Source organism: Alligator sinensis, unplaced genomic scaffold (assembly GCF_000455745.1).
Source record: "Alligator sinensis unplaced genomic scaffold, ASM45574v1 scaffold163_2, whole genome shotgun sequence".
In the NCBI taxonomy this organism is placed as follows: domain Eukaryota; kingdom Metazoa; phylum Chordata; order Crocodylia; family Alligatoridae; genus Alligator; species Alligator sinensis.
The window spans coordinates 679737-693690 of NW_005842499.1; the positions used below are offsets into that span (position 1 = coordinate 679737).

General features: G+C 42.3%; 1 protein-coding gene across 2 annotated transcripts in view; it reads right to left on the reverse strand.

The window, feature by feature from the left end:
* ERCC6 (ERCC excision repair 6, chromatin remodeling factor) overlaps window positions 1-13954 on the reverse strand; it is a 77477-nt gene that overhangs the window by 5409 nt on the left and 58114 nt on the right. Inside the window, exons 12-18 of one of the 2 annotated variants that reach the window (XM_014523502.2) lie at window positions 12389-12607; window positions 10963-11073; window positions 9556-9675; window positions 7840-7934; window positions 4048-4193; window positions 3255-3950; window positions 1210-1411 (exon numbers count right to left, since the gene is read on the reverse strand). In XM_014523502.2, coding sequence (XP_014378988.1) covers window positions 1210-1411; window positions 3255-3950; window positions 4048-4193; window positions 7840-7934; window positions 9556-9675; window positions 10963-11073; window positions 12389-12607 — 1589 coding nt within the window. The remainder of the gene's footprint in view (window positions 1-1209; window positions 1412-3254; window positions 3951-4047; window positions 4194-7839; window positions 7935-9555; window positions 9676-10962; window positions 11074-12388; window positions 12608-13954) is intronic. The other variant, XM_025212985.1, reaches the window with a different exon arrangement.

Genomic DNA, 13954 nt, shown 5'->3' on the forward strand with positions numbered 1-13954 from the left:
GGAGCCACACCCCCTCTCCTCTGGCTGGCCAGGTGGCTTGTGTGTGTCTGGCAGAGGGGCACTGCTGCCCTTGCCCTCTCTGGCCCTGCTCCTTGGAGTGGGCAGACACACACACTCCCCCCCACTCTCGATATGGCCCCTCCCAGCCCCTTCCCTTTCCCCTACATACTTACCTGTTGGAGTGTGTGTCTGTACATCTGTTTGTGGGGGGCTGTTGTGGGGGGAGTGAGGGGTAGCAGCAGGGCCGGGGGGGGGAAGCTTTAATTTTATTCATGGATTTGGGGGTTTTTCCTCAGAGAATTTGTTATAATTAATTTTTTTTTTTTTTAATCAGGGAAAACCAGGTTCCCTGCTTATGATAGTTCTTCAACTTGCCCCTACTTGTGCCTATGAAAGATGGTACAAAACCATCGCAGGCAACTGGTGCCACCTGAGTCAGGGGGGGCATGTGCCCCCCCCCCACAGTTGATCTCGCTGACCGGGGAGAGGGGTCCCCCCTGCGGCTGATCTTGCTGACCGGGGAGCATGAGCGGTGCTCCCGGAAGTGCCATCGGCACTTCACCTGGCGCTTCCACTCCTTGGCCGGTGCTTGTAGGGGCGAGCATCACCTAAGTGGGGAGCGCTGCCTGTCAGGAGGTGCATCAGTGCTCTCACAGGGTGCACGTGCACCCCCTATGTGTCACCACTGAAAACCACCTATGTCCTCCTCAAGTTTTCAGAACAGACCCAAGACAGACCAAAGGATTTCACTTGGTAAACTCCATAAATACATACTGGAGTTCCTACATGCTTCTTGAAGGTCTCTCATTTAACTACTTAGCTTGAGGGATTAACAATATGAAAGCAGTATACTCACAGGCTAAACATGAATTTATAGTGACCCCTGAGTAATTCTAATTTTATTCTCATCTCTACTCTGTGATGTGGGAAAATTTTCAAAAACATTTAAAGGATCTGGGAACTGAAGCCCCACTTGCAAATGTCTTTTCTAAGTGTCTAAGTCACTTGAAAAGAAAGTCTTGAAAAACTGTCTTGAAAATTTTAAACAAAATTAATACTTCTAGGCAATCTGACAAATCTGATTATAGTTCATCTAGTAAATATTTTAAAAGTTTTTGATGCAAATCCAGCACACATTAGCCAGTACAAAACCAACCTATTAAACCCCCACTATTAAAGATCGCAAAAAATGTGGAAACTAAATTTTACTTTATTCCTGATGGGGCACCAGATAGACCACTGCTGCCTGTCCAGGTTGGCACACCAAAAGCTGCTCCTAAACATCGCTGTCGGGAGATCTTTAAGGCTCTTAAGGCATCCTGGGCCACTCGGTTTGCTTCGGCTTCCATTAACACGTAATCTGGACTGGAAGCTTCCATAATAACATCATGCTTCATAACACTGTGTACTCCTAACGAGATGCATACAAGGAAGAAGCAGCTAGTCGTTTTTTTCAACCTTATCCATTTTTATATATGGTAGACATGTTAAACAGTTCACTATAGTCACTTGAAATGAAATAGATCTCTAAGTGAATTGAAATACTATTGGGAATAAAATATTTCTAGTGCTGTTGGAGTCAAAATTCATGCATTTATACTTCTCCCAGTTACCATTAGTTTGGCTATATTTCTGAGCACGCACTAATTCATCTTGTCAATTTGAAGGATACTATTCTTGATTAAGCAGTAACTTTAGAACATCAGAGCTCATGAATACTGCTGTCCTATTTATTAAGCCTGTGCAAAGCAGCAAGTATTTGCTTCAGATTTAGCCGATTCAGAGGTACAGTGATTTGATTCGGTGATTCGAATCACTGTCCTGATTCGATTTGGCTGATTTGGATCCGAAGGTTCGGCCATAGACTATACAGACAGCAGTCTTTGATGACGCTGGACACAGTGGCCTCCAGCTGGTAAATCTGTTGTGGTGGGCGCAGGGGGAAGGGAAGGGGTGTGTGTGTGTGGGGGGGCAAATCAATGCCCTACGTGGGACTTGGGGAGGGGAGCTCCTGCCACTGCATGCCGTTGTGTGCTGCCGGTCCGGGAGCTCCTCTTCCAGTGACGCCTCTGGTGGCTCTCGCCGCCGGTCTGGGAGGGCACGGGAGCAGATGTGCGCCCCCAGATCTGCACGGGGTGGGCCAGGCCGGGCCTGGCTGCACTCCCCTGTCTGTCTGGAAAATGCAGGGAGCAGGGGCTATGCCCTCCTGTCGCTTGTCCAGCTGGGACAGGGAGCTGCGGGATGGTGCTGCTGTGATGCCTCAGACAAACGGTGCACAGTGCTGCTCCAGCCTCCCTGCGCCACCTGGACAAACTGGCTTTGCCCCACCCCAACTGGGCAAACAGCGGCAGGGCATGGAGGTGAGCACAACCACCCGGATCAGGGCGGGGCCAGCACAGGGGCTACGGGGAATTTTAGGGTGGCTGCAGCCCCCACTACATCCCGCTCCACTGCGCTCTGCAGGGTGGGCGAAACCAGGGCTGCGGTCTGGGCAGCAAGCCCCTGCTGCTGGGCTGTACTCTGCGGGGCAGGCGGAACCCGGGCTGCACTCCAGGCTGCAGCTGGGGCTAGCCGCCTGGAGCACAGTCCTGGCTCCACCTGCCCCATGAAGTGCAGCCCAGCAGTAGGCAACTAAGGCTAGCCTCCCGGAGGGCAGCCCGGCCCAGCTCACCCCAAACAAATCCAGGGGCAACACCTGCTCCCATGCCCTCCTGGAACAATGGCGAGAGCCGCCAGAGGAGTCATTGGAAGAGCAGCTCTCGGACAGGCAGCGCGCAGTGGTAGGAGCCCCTCTCCCCAAGGTCCTGCGTCCTCCGTCCTGGCTGGGCAGCTTGTTCTAGCCCCAATCCTTCCCCTGCTGTGGGTGTGTTGATTTGTCCCTACCCCCTCTATGCCCCTTCCCTCCCCCACTCTGCCCATCACAACAGACCAGCTGGAGGCAGCTGTGTCCAGTGTCATTGAGAACTGCTGCCTGTATAGTCTAAGGTCAAATCCCCAAATTTCTCCAAACTGATTTGGAGGCTTCTGGATCAATTCAGACCTTTTAATGGTTTTCCCGGTTCGATTTGGAGATTCGGCTGCTGAATCAGGCCGAATCTCCTCCAAATCGAATTGGCTACTGAAGTTTCACACAGCCCTACTGTGTACCCTCTATTGGATTAGAGTTACTAGCACTCAAAATGACGACAACCCAGTAATGTAGATTTTATGTACGTTTCTTAAACTGGCATTGTACAAATGAATAAAAAGGTTACCTGACTTTTTGAAAAGTTTCTCCAAGACATAATCATCATTCTTCTTTTGATCATCCTCCTTCTCTTCATTGTCCTCTTTCCTGTATTGTTTTTTTTTTACTAGATGTGAGATACGTTCCCCTTCAAATTTGGCATCTTTTTTATTTTTTGACTTCTTTTGGTTATTCTTGCAGCCCTCATGTGCCAGCATATCTACGCTGTGTTTTGTTTTTGAGGTGCATTTACAATGATTACTACCTAACTGTCCAACTTCAAAATCTGCTTTCTGCTTTTCCTGTGAGCAGTCGGTTCCCCTCTCAATACTTACACCAGGTGCTCCATGAACTTCACTAATTAATCCAAGGTTCTCTGGAGTCCCAGCATTCCCTGGGAGTGGCTGTAACACAGACCTGTCAACTGTGTCTAAACTCTTGTCTTCACCGTTAACCAATGAATCCATATTATGAAGTACTTGTGAGTCACCTTCTGTAGCATAATTTGGGTTAAAAGTATCAGAGTTTCCTTTGGTTTTGCCAACTGCCTCAACTCCTTCAGAGGAATTAGTTAGATGTCCTGTTGAGGGGGAACATGAGGGCTTGCTGTATTTAGATGAAATGTGTCCTTTAAGATGGAGACCACTTTCAGAAGCGTTATCAGGTGGCTTTGCAAATTTTCGTTTTGATTGACGTTTTGGAGCTTGAACATCTGACCCAGTACCTGTTATATGTATGAAATTGATTTTAATAATTAAACATTTTGAATGGTCTCATTGTATAAAAATCATGTGCAAGTTAAGGAAAAATATTTCTCATACCTGCAAAAATAGCACTAGTTTCTGTTCCTTGAGACCCATCTGGGCTGCTCAGAGTGAAAAGTTCATAAAGATCATTGGATTTGAAAAATCGCCTTTGTTTTGGATCTTTCAACACTCTGTTTGTTAAAAACTGTTTGAAGATTTGTCTGGAAAAAAATACAATTATATGAAACAATATCTAGCTATGTTTAACTATCGAATAAAGTACTCAAAGAGAAATTCTGTCAACACAAATGTTACCCTACAGAACAATTAAGCAGTAGGAGGAAGATGCTTGCTTTACAGAGACAATCTGAGTTATAGTAACTTTTAAACAATCCACTAAATTGTTAACCATAGGAATTTATTGCATTTCAGCAATCCCATAACACATTGGGTAGCCACCATCCTGAAATGTCCCATGAGACATCACTTATCTTAAGTTGTAAAAAACTTCACGGCTAGAAATGTTTTGTACATTAAAACTGAAAATCTGGTATACACTACAGTAAAGCTCAATGAAAGAGTGGGGGCCCATTAGAATGATTATATTTTAATACCACGACGTTGGTTGAATGGGCTGAAATGGAAAGAGGCAATGCATCAGCATAGAGCCCGACAGCATCTGATGGCATAGACTAGATAATTTCTACTGTTATAACAAATTAAAAAAAAAAAATCGGAGTTAGGGAGTAGTTGGCTCAGCTGCCAGACCGATATATTTGGCAGTGGTACATTTAGACTTTTGTTTAGCTTTAACCCATCCCTGCAGTTATGCCTCATCTATCCTGTATGGTTTTTTATAGCAATTTTTTCCGTCCAAAGCAGACATGACCTATTTGGGTTGCAAACTGATTCTTGAAATCTTTTCCTCTTGTCCATACCACAGTTAGGCCCCAATAGGACCATGTGGGGAAAAATCTATGTTCAAACACATTTCTGACTAGCATGGTTTTGAACTAGACCCCAGTACAGTAATACAATTCTTTCCATTTCAAAGCAGATTAGAATACCCAATTTAGCCTCCCAAAGGATTCTGAAGATTATTAGTATTATCTGCATTTCACAGACAAAGAAACTGAGGCAACAAAAGGTGATTTCCTTGAGGCTCACTACTTCCCTGCAGTGTTCTGAAAATAACTCTGATGACTGTTCAGACCCTTAGGCTCCACTTCCTCTGTGTGGTCAGGGTCATTCAAACCAAAGTTTGTTGGTGGGATACAAGCCAAATAGCAGTGGAAACTTTGTGTCTGCGTGGTAAGGCAATTGGGAAATGAGCTCAATAAACTGTTGGCATTTTATTATATTCTTTTTCATTTATCTGCATTTTAAAAAGAGGGCATTATTGTAAAGGGAAATGTGTAGCCAGGTAATGTCAAAGTACTATCATTTTGAATTTACATGAATAATGCTAACTATTTAGAAGACAGTTTAGTGGAGAGGAAAACTAAAAGTTAGGGGTTTATTGCAGAGGTGCCAAACTTATGGCCCATAGGGCTCATGATCTGGTTCTCAGTGCTGCTCTTGGGTCTAAACAGACCACATGGAGCATGGTGCATGCCAGACCACTCCCATGGGCAGGGCCCAGGCATACAGTGCCCACTCTGGCTGATCCAGGACTGTGCCATACAGGTTGGCATGTGTGGCATGGATCCTGGAGCAATTGGGGCGTATAGCACAGATTCCAGACTGGCCAGAGCTGGCACCATGCTGCATACAGCACCCACTGTGATCAAACTGTACTACATGTGAATCTGCAGTACCTGCTCTAGTCTGGAACCCGCACTACATATAGTGCCTGCATGTGCAGTGGTGCAGTGCAGGTCCTAGACTGGCTGGAGTGGGTGCCATGTGCAGCGGTTCCCAGAGCTGGTGCTGTGTGTGGTACAGGCTGTGATCTATGCTACATGTCCCCAAGCAGACTGCTCTGCACACAGTACCTTTTCCACCCACTCCAGGATTTGTGCCACATGCAACGCAGGTCCCAGACTGGCTAGAGTGGGTGCTGGATTCAGTATGCTAGGGTAGAAGTGAGGGGAAGGGTCTGTGAGCCTGATCCTTGAGTCATTCATCCAGCCTTTAGGACTAGAGTTTGACACCCTTGATTTACAGGTACAGGCAACCCCTGCTTAGCGCTCTTAATTGGTTCCTGAAAAAATAAGCATTAAGCTAAATGAGTGTTAAGCGAAACCAAAAGTATTTGACAACCCGAGATGGTGACCGCAATTGTTTTTTAATGACCCAAGATGGCGACCACAAGCGTTATAACAAAACTTGCTGAGTGCTAAGTGAAACCAGGTATTAGTTTCAAATGAGCAATATAGCAAAATAGCGCTAAGTGAAACAGCGTTAAGCGGGGGTTGCCTGTACATATACTAGATATGTTTCTTACATTCTAAACATATCTAAATGTTAAACAGCCATCTGTTTGATGACTTTGGCTCACTTTAATATTTTCAGAGTAACTATTTATTTCATTCTTTTTATTTTTCCTTACTGATCACAAGTTACATACTGTGCAAAATTCTAGAAATCTTGTTGTTTCAAGTCAGGGAAGGAATGACAGTACACCTAGGTATATGGGAAGGGACACAGAACCCACAAGGCCTTGGATGCAATATTAATGAGAGAATCAGCTGTATTAAAAGGTTTTAATAAATGCTGAATCCTGAAATCAGATTTTGGCAGACAAGAAAATGATTTATAAAACGTTTGATAATATTTAAATTGTACTTTAAATCCTGACTCCTGCACCCTGTGTCTGTTTGTGCTCATGTGTCTGACTGAAAAATGTATAAACAAACCTGTTGGTAGCCCATCAGAATTAACAGAATGCAGTTCACTAATTCATGGTTGCTCTGGTTTTGCACAGCTAACAAATAATAAGAACAGTAGCCCGTCTTTGGTAATGAAGTCATTGGACTTATGTCTGAACACCCTCAGGGAGCAGATCTGCTAAACAGTTTTTTTTTAATATTGGCAAAGTAACATACTTTAGTGTCATTCAAGTATTTTTTGTTCTAAAGGCACCACACTTTTTGGAGTACTAAATGGTGTTCGTAAAGATTCACTAAGTATGGAAACTGCTCTAAGGGGCAAAAAAATGAGCAACAAGCATTTGCTTAACTGCTCCCATAGAAATCAATGAGAGGAGATACAGCTTATGAAGTGAATGCTGGTCTGTGGGCTTAAGGAAACCTGTCTCCTACTACTAGTTCTGCTCTTGGCCTGGTGAGGGACAGTGTGGAAGTCATCCTATCTTCCTGTGCTTCAGTGTCCTTGCTTGTAGAGATGGTATAATAACAATGCGCTAAGATCTGCTGATGAAAAATACTGTATTTTCTCAACCCCAGAACAAGATATACACTTTTTTTTTTTTTTAAGGCAGAACAAAGGGAAAAAAAATCTTTCCTTGTCGTAATTAACTTAGTGGCAGCAGCTTGGAGCCGAGTCTGCTAATTACTGTATTCTGCTCCTTGTGGTTTGCACAGAGTTTATTTTTGCTTTTACCTGGCCAAAGCTTAAATGGCAGAAACTGCAGTTATCAGTTCCTCACATAAAACGTAAATGTTAATTTCTAACAGCTGTTTTTTTAAAAAAAGGCAAATATGGTGCGTGTGTGTGTGTATTAATGTGATAATAACATTACTGCTACATTCAACAAAGTTATGAGCCTGATTACATTTTTTCATAATTCTATCAAATCCTTCAATCCTTATTACCCATTTGGTGGCAGAATTTTAAAAGGGGGCTCCAACAGAAATTCACCTGCTTAGGACAGTTAAGTTATCAGTGAATATCAGTACCACTTACCTGTGGTAAATCTTCTCTTCTATTGTACCTGCAGTAAGAAGCCTGTACACAGTCACCTGTTTCGTCTGGCCTATTCTCCAAGCACGCTCTCGAGCCTACAGCATGGAAGTTTTATTTAGTGGAAACTACCTTTCAGAAATGAAGGGCTGTATACACAGTGAACTACTGGCACCAACATGTGTTCTAAATGTACTCTGGAAACTAGCACAGTTTGAGAGATTATAATAACCACATTTCTTCGCTGATGGAAAGACAGCTCAAAAAAAGAGGTAAACAATTTTAAGAATCTGGTTCTAAAGTGATAAAGCACTTTATCCAATAGTTAGAATTAAAAGTTAATGCAGGATAATGTTGCCCCTTGGATAACCATGTCTCAAATTAAGATCCATTTCATACATTAGCTCGATTTTATTCACGTATTGTCCAGAAGCCTTTTCTTTTTTCTCAGTTTAATTAGTAAGAAGACTTCCTAATTCCTCATGGGGTTTTAGGAAGCATTTCCTAAATGGAACAATCTGGATCACTCGGAATGTATGTGCAAGAATTTTCAAAGAGTTGTGCTGATAGTTGACTGGAGTCCTATTTCCGCCCAGCAAACAGAAAATTAAACTACATTTACAAAAAGGAAACTAACATACACACCCTGATGTTTTCAATGATGAATTTACAGAAGGCAGCTCATGAACTTGAGAAGAAAGAGCAATTTTGAACTAGTTTTGAGATATGTACGCTATTTTAATATTTGACTAAAATGAACTATGAAATTGCTAAAAAAAATGCCCCAAATTAAAAGAATAAAGTTCCTACAGTCTCAACCATTCAAATGGGGCAAGAATTCTCAAAGCCCTATTACACTCATGGATAAGACCAGTTCTTCAACAGTACCAGCATAACGGTAACTTCCACTGAGGATATGGCACTAATGTACATTTTACGTGCTTTAAAAGGGGAGGAGGGTGTTGCTGCTGATGCTGTTGAGCCACTTGGCAGGGGGCTTGCTGGCAGCTGCCCTGCTTGCGGGATAGTTCCTGTCCAGTCCACTGCTGAACAGAGCAGGGGGGGTGGGGGCACAGGGCTCACTGGCAGCTGCCCTGCTTGGGTTCCCAGACACACCTGCCTCCTCAAGCAGCTCTGCGTTGGTGTGGAGGTGGGAACTGTGGAGAGGGAATAGTGCTGGAGTTCCCAGCTCTGCATTGCGCCAAGATGCTCTGGAGACCTAGCACTCACTCTCTGGAGCTTCCAGCTCTGTACTGGGAGCCAGGATAGAGAGCAGAGAGATCCCCAGTCCTGGCGGTTATCAGCTCCTGACTCCTGGGGGTAGCCAGAAGCTGAGCAGCACCAGGACTGGGGACAGAAAGCTCCCTGTCCCCTGTGCCCCCCTGCTGCCTAGGCTGACTGGGAGCAAATTTGTTCCCAGTGTATATACATGCAGTACTGTGCAGTAAGTGCCTGTATTTACAGGTACTAGATAATTGTGCAGTAGCCTTATTTACTGTGCTGTAAATGCTATACATATGTGACGCTTTACTGCTCAGTAGACCGTGACACTTTACTGCTCAGTAGATTCGTCTACTGCGTGTAAAGCATCTCACGTAGACATGTCCTGAAGCTCACTAGATAGTTCAGGAAAAAATTTAAGAAGCCTCCTCCTCTTTCAACACCCATTTTTTTCAATTTGGCTGTTAAATAGAACATGATGAACCAAGCAACACCAACCTGTGTGTCTGTACTGGGATTCCAGTCAGGATCATAGATAATAACCCTGTCAGCACCTGTCAGGTTGATTCCAATGCCACCAACTCGAGTTGTAAGAAGAAAAATAAATATGGATTTATCCTGTAACACATGCAATACAAGACAGAATTTAGCAAAGCTTAATTATCAAAGTAGAATGTTACTTTTCTCCTGCTAATTCTTGCATAGACCAATTGTGTATTTTTATGTAAGAAAGACTGGTCCACTTCAGCCAGTAACATAGAAGTAGAAAACCAAAATTAATCTGCAGTCTAGATCCAATTCAAATATTCACAATGAAATCATGATGTGCACTTATACCACAAACTCTCTGGAAACAGCACTCTTAAGGATTTCATTCTGGGTTTTTGCAGGGTTTAACATTTAACATTCTTGCTATAACTGAAAATCTTTTTTTTTTTTTAAAGAAAATTTTAGTCACTCTTGTTTCATCATATATCTGCTGGAAGTTAATTCCATACTTAGATTATATTAGTTAAGAACACATTGTCCCCAAATCTCACATTTCATCCTGGGCTTTGTGATCTTTGTTGTCCCAGAGAAATACAACTGTTACAGCAGGTCATTAGATCAAAATATGATCTAATGTAGTTAGAGTTTGACTTATTAATTACTTAGAAAAGTTGGACCGTGGTACTACACTGCTACCAGAAGGTAGCTTGGAACCAGTGAAGTAGGTGGTAGGTGTCCTTATGGCACTGTAGATCATGCAGGAGACAGACACATTCCCTATTAGCTGGAGGCTCTGCACACAGCTTTAGGTACAGTAAGCTATAGGAATCTAACGTGGAGCTAACACATGCATGGATTATTTTGGCATTATTTTTATCTGGAAAGAGAAGTTGAATTTTTTAGGGACCTAGAGAACAAAGACAGCATTTTTAGATGATGCCCCTTCCCAGTCATATGTATATACTGAGGAGCAAAACTGGGTCCAGAGGCTTCATTCTGCTTTGACAAGTGCGCTTGCAAGCCCGAAATGGAGGAATAGCGATATGGTAGAGCTTAAAACACTCCTCCCTTCCCACCAGTGTTGCTTCAATATTACCTGCGCTGAGTTTAAGCTAGCTCCTCCTGAGCTAGAAACTGATTTCCTGCAGCTATGTTCAGAGAACCAAGCTTCAATTTAGGGAAAAAAATGGCAATTTCTTTCTCTTACTCCTTACCTCAAGAGAAACAGTTTGTCTTGATCCAGAACTCCAAAAGCTTGAGAGATCCTACCCACCCAGAGATTTAAGCCATAGTAACTACCGAAATGGAAGAAATGTTTTCAAATGCACCAGAGCAAATAGTTAAAAGCAGTCTATTTTGATTGACTTCAAGCATCAATCACTGGTAAGAATTTATGGGAGGGCTGCAATTTCGCACCTCATTATATCTTGTTATAAGAGGCTGTCTGGATGCGATTGTTGTAGTACCATCCATCTTGAGGTAGGAATAGTTTCTGTCTCTCAAAAATGCTTCAAGGACGTGTAGCATCTGTTGTTACAGAAAGATTCTAATGAAATCCCAGCATGAAATTTAACTGAATAGCATGTCATGTCATAAGCATTTCTGGTATTAACCACAATGGCAATTAAATGGCCAGTTCAGGCCTTTCCAAGAAAAAAACAAAAACCAAACAAACTCAAACTCTCTAAAATGGTTAGAACTCCCACTGAACAGCATAAGAGTACAATTCTAAGAGAGGGCAAACTAACCTCATTCACAGTATGTAGCAAATTGCACCCCCCGTCAGAAATTGACTGACAATACCAAATCCATTAACTGCAATTCCTTATCTTACATAGTTATTTGTACTGTTGTTATGAACCAAATGCAACTCAGTTATGCCAACGGCTAAAAGGAATTATTCTGGAGGTACACTGGTAAACCTGAGAGCAACATTTACCCAAAATATATTTAACTACACTCAGCATATAAAGTCCCTCTAAGCATTAGGATGGAATAGACATCTAGGGCATCTTTACACATGCTTAGGGGTGGGAGGGGCGCTTTAATCAGAATGGCTCAAGAAGTGCTCTAATTGAAGCACCTGCAGTGTCTCATGTATTCAGCGTCCCACATGCTTAAAAATGACAGCAGGGACACTTTAACTCATGCTCATTTGATGAGTTTTAAAGTGCCCCCACCAGTGCCATTTTGAAGCACAGGGGTTGAATGCATGAGGCATGGAGACTGCAGGAGCAGGTTAATTATCATGCTCCAGGAGACCCGATTAATCGAGCCTGCTCTGATGTGCTGTAATTACAGCATACCAGAGCAGCGTCCCCACACACCTACAGACACCCCTAGTCTCCAGTTACCAAACACAAGAAACTAAAGGAATGTTTCATCTTTGACACTTTTCAGGGGCACCAGAATTTTGTTTTCTAATACACAACTGTGTTAAGTTTATCTAGTAAACTTATCGCTGCACATAAGGTTGTCCCCATAGATTTTAAGAACAGGTTCAACCAGAAGTCAAACACCTATAGCCCATAGGCTGAATCGGGCCCATGGAGCTATAGGTTCCAGCCTGTAAAGCAAGGGCTTTGGTGGTGTTAGGCTTTGCTTATGCGGTATGTATGTGGCCAGTGTTTTGCCCACACCCTGCTGCACATAGACATTGAGTAGCATGCAGCAGATGGGTCCTAGCACCGACCTACTGACTTTGGTCATTCTGGCTTGTCTCCTGAAAATGTTGCTGACCCCTGGGTTAGATCAACACTTGTCAAGAATGGTACAGATAGGGATGATCTCATCTTGAGCTCCCTTCCAGCCCTACTCTTATATGATTCTAAGATGTTCTTACCTGTCTTGACTGAGTAAACAGCAGCACTCTGTGACCCTGCTTATGCCATATTTTCAGCAGTGACTCTACCACTATCATTTTTCCAGAACGTTTCCAATATCCAAACTGATCCACTTCATCTATCTCATTATCTGGTACACTTTTCAAGACCTTGGGGCCACCAGAGAAAAGATCAGGATGATTGCAGATCTTTCTCAATCCTACAAGTCCAGAGAAAATCTACAGAATACAGGAGAAAGATGATTTTTTCAAACAGCTTTCATTACGTCATTTAAGGAAAAAAGACAAAAAAGGATCAGATTAGGCATAGTTAAGAAAGTCACTGGATTTTTATACCTGCAAATATTAGTTCTTGTACCGATAAAAAAGATTTCAGAGAGATGATACATTAAAGTGGCCAGTGAAATTCTACAATTTTGAGAATTAATTTTGGTGATAACGTTAAGTGAATTCTGCAGTAATTTTCAGATTAATGCAAACTAATACTAGCTGCAATTTTCTGGAGCTTCAGAAAAACCACAAACATCATATCTGGCTGGACATCACATGGTCTTCCAGCATGGAGAATTAAATATACGTCATCTACTAAAGCTGCTATACACACAGCCAGACTTATAAATCAAGAACAAATATTACTTATGCGCTTAAGCGGGATCCTTTATTTTATGATCCTAACTCATTTGTTTGCTCTACTTCAATCACTGAATAATTGAAGCAGTGAAGAATTCAGAGAAGTTAGACTTCCTATCATTAATTGGTTCTTTTTTCATTATAAAAAATGGGGCAAATTCCTAACTGATGGTATATTTTCAATAAAAGAATCAAAGTTAATTTTCCTATTCCCAAAAGAAAAACTTAAATTTGCGTAAACTAATTTGAGATAAAATTGTGCAAAGGCTAGCAGAAAATCTGTAGATGAGGGAAAACAACTCCAATTTGGTAAGTAATACTTCTAACAAGTGTAGGTGAATTCAACTTATTTGAATAGAACCTGTACATGGGGCCAAGACCAATCTTTACTTCACAGTATTGTACGAGTCATGTCCAATCATCCACTGTTTTAAATACTGTATATAATAATCCTTTTCTTTCAACAGTGAGAGAACTATAGTTAAAAATACCAAAACAACTACAGCAAAAAAAAACCTGCCAGCATTGTCAAGTTGGGTGAGTCAGGACACCAAATCTATCTGCTGAGGCCACTGAAGTAATCTACACTATAAAAACTTAGCAAAGAAAGCTTAAATAAAATATATACTTCAGGGGAAAATGTATATTTGAATATTTCAGTTGCATGTGTTTGCTTACTACTAACATAACTCAAATAGAAATTTGAAACAGCCACACTGCCCCTAGTATCTATCTCCTCTTCCTCCCCTCTCCCCTGCAAATAAGGCAAAGTCAGCAAGGAACATTTATAGTTTGTACAGTACCTTATCACATAGGACCCCTGATCTCTGATGGGGATCCCTGAGTGTTGTTACAATAAAAATATTAAATAACTGCATTCAAATTTAGGGTCCAAAGTTTTTAAGACACTAATAATTTAGGGAGACTTAACTTGAG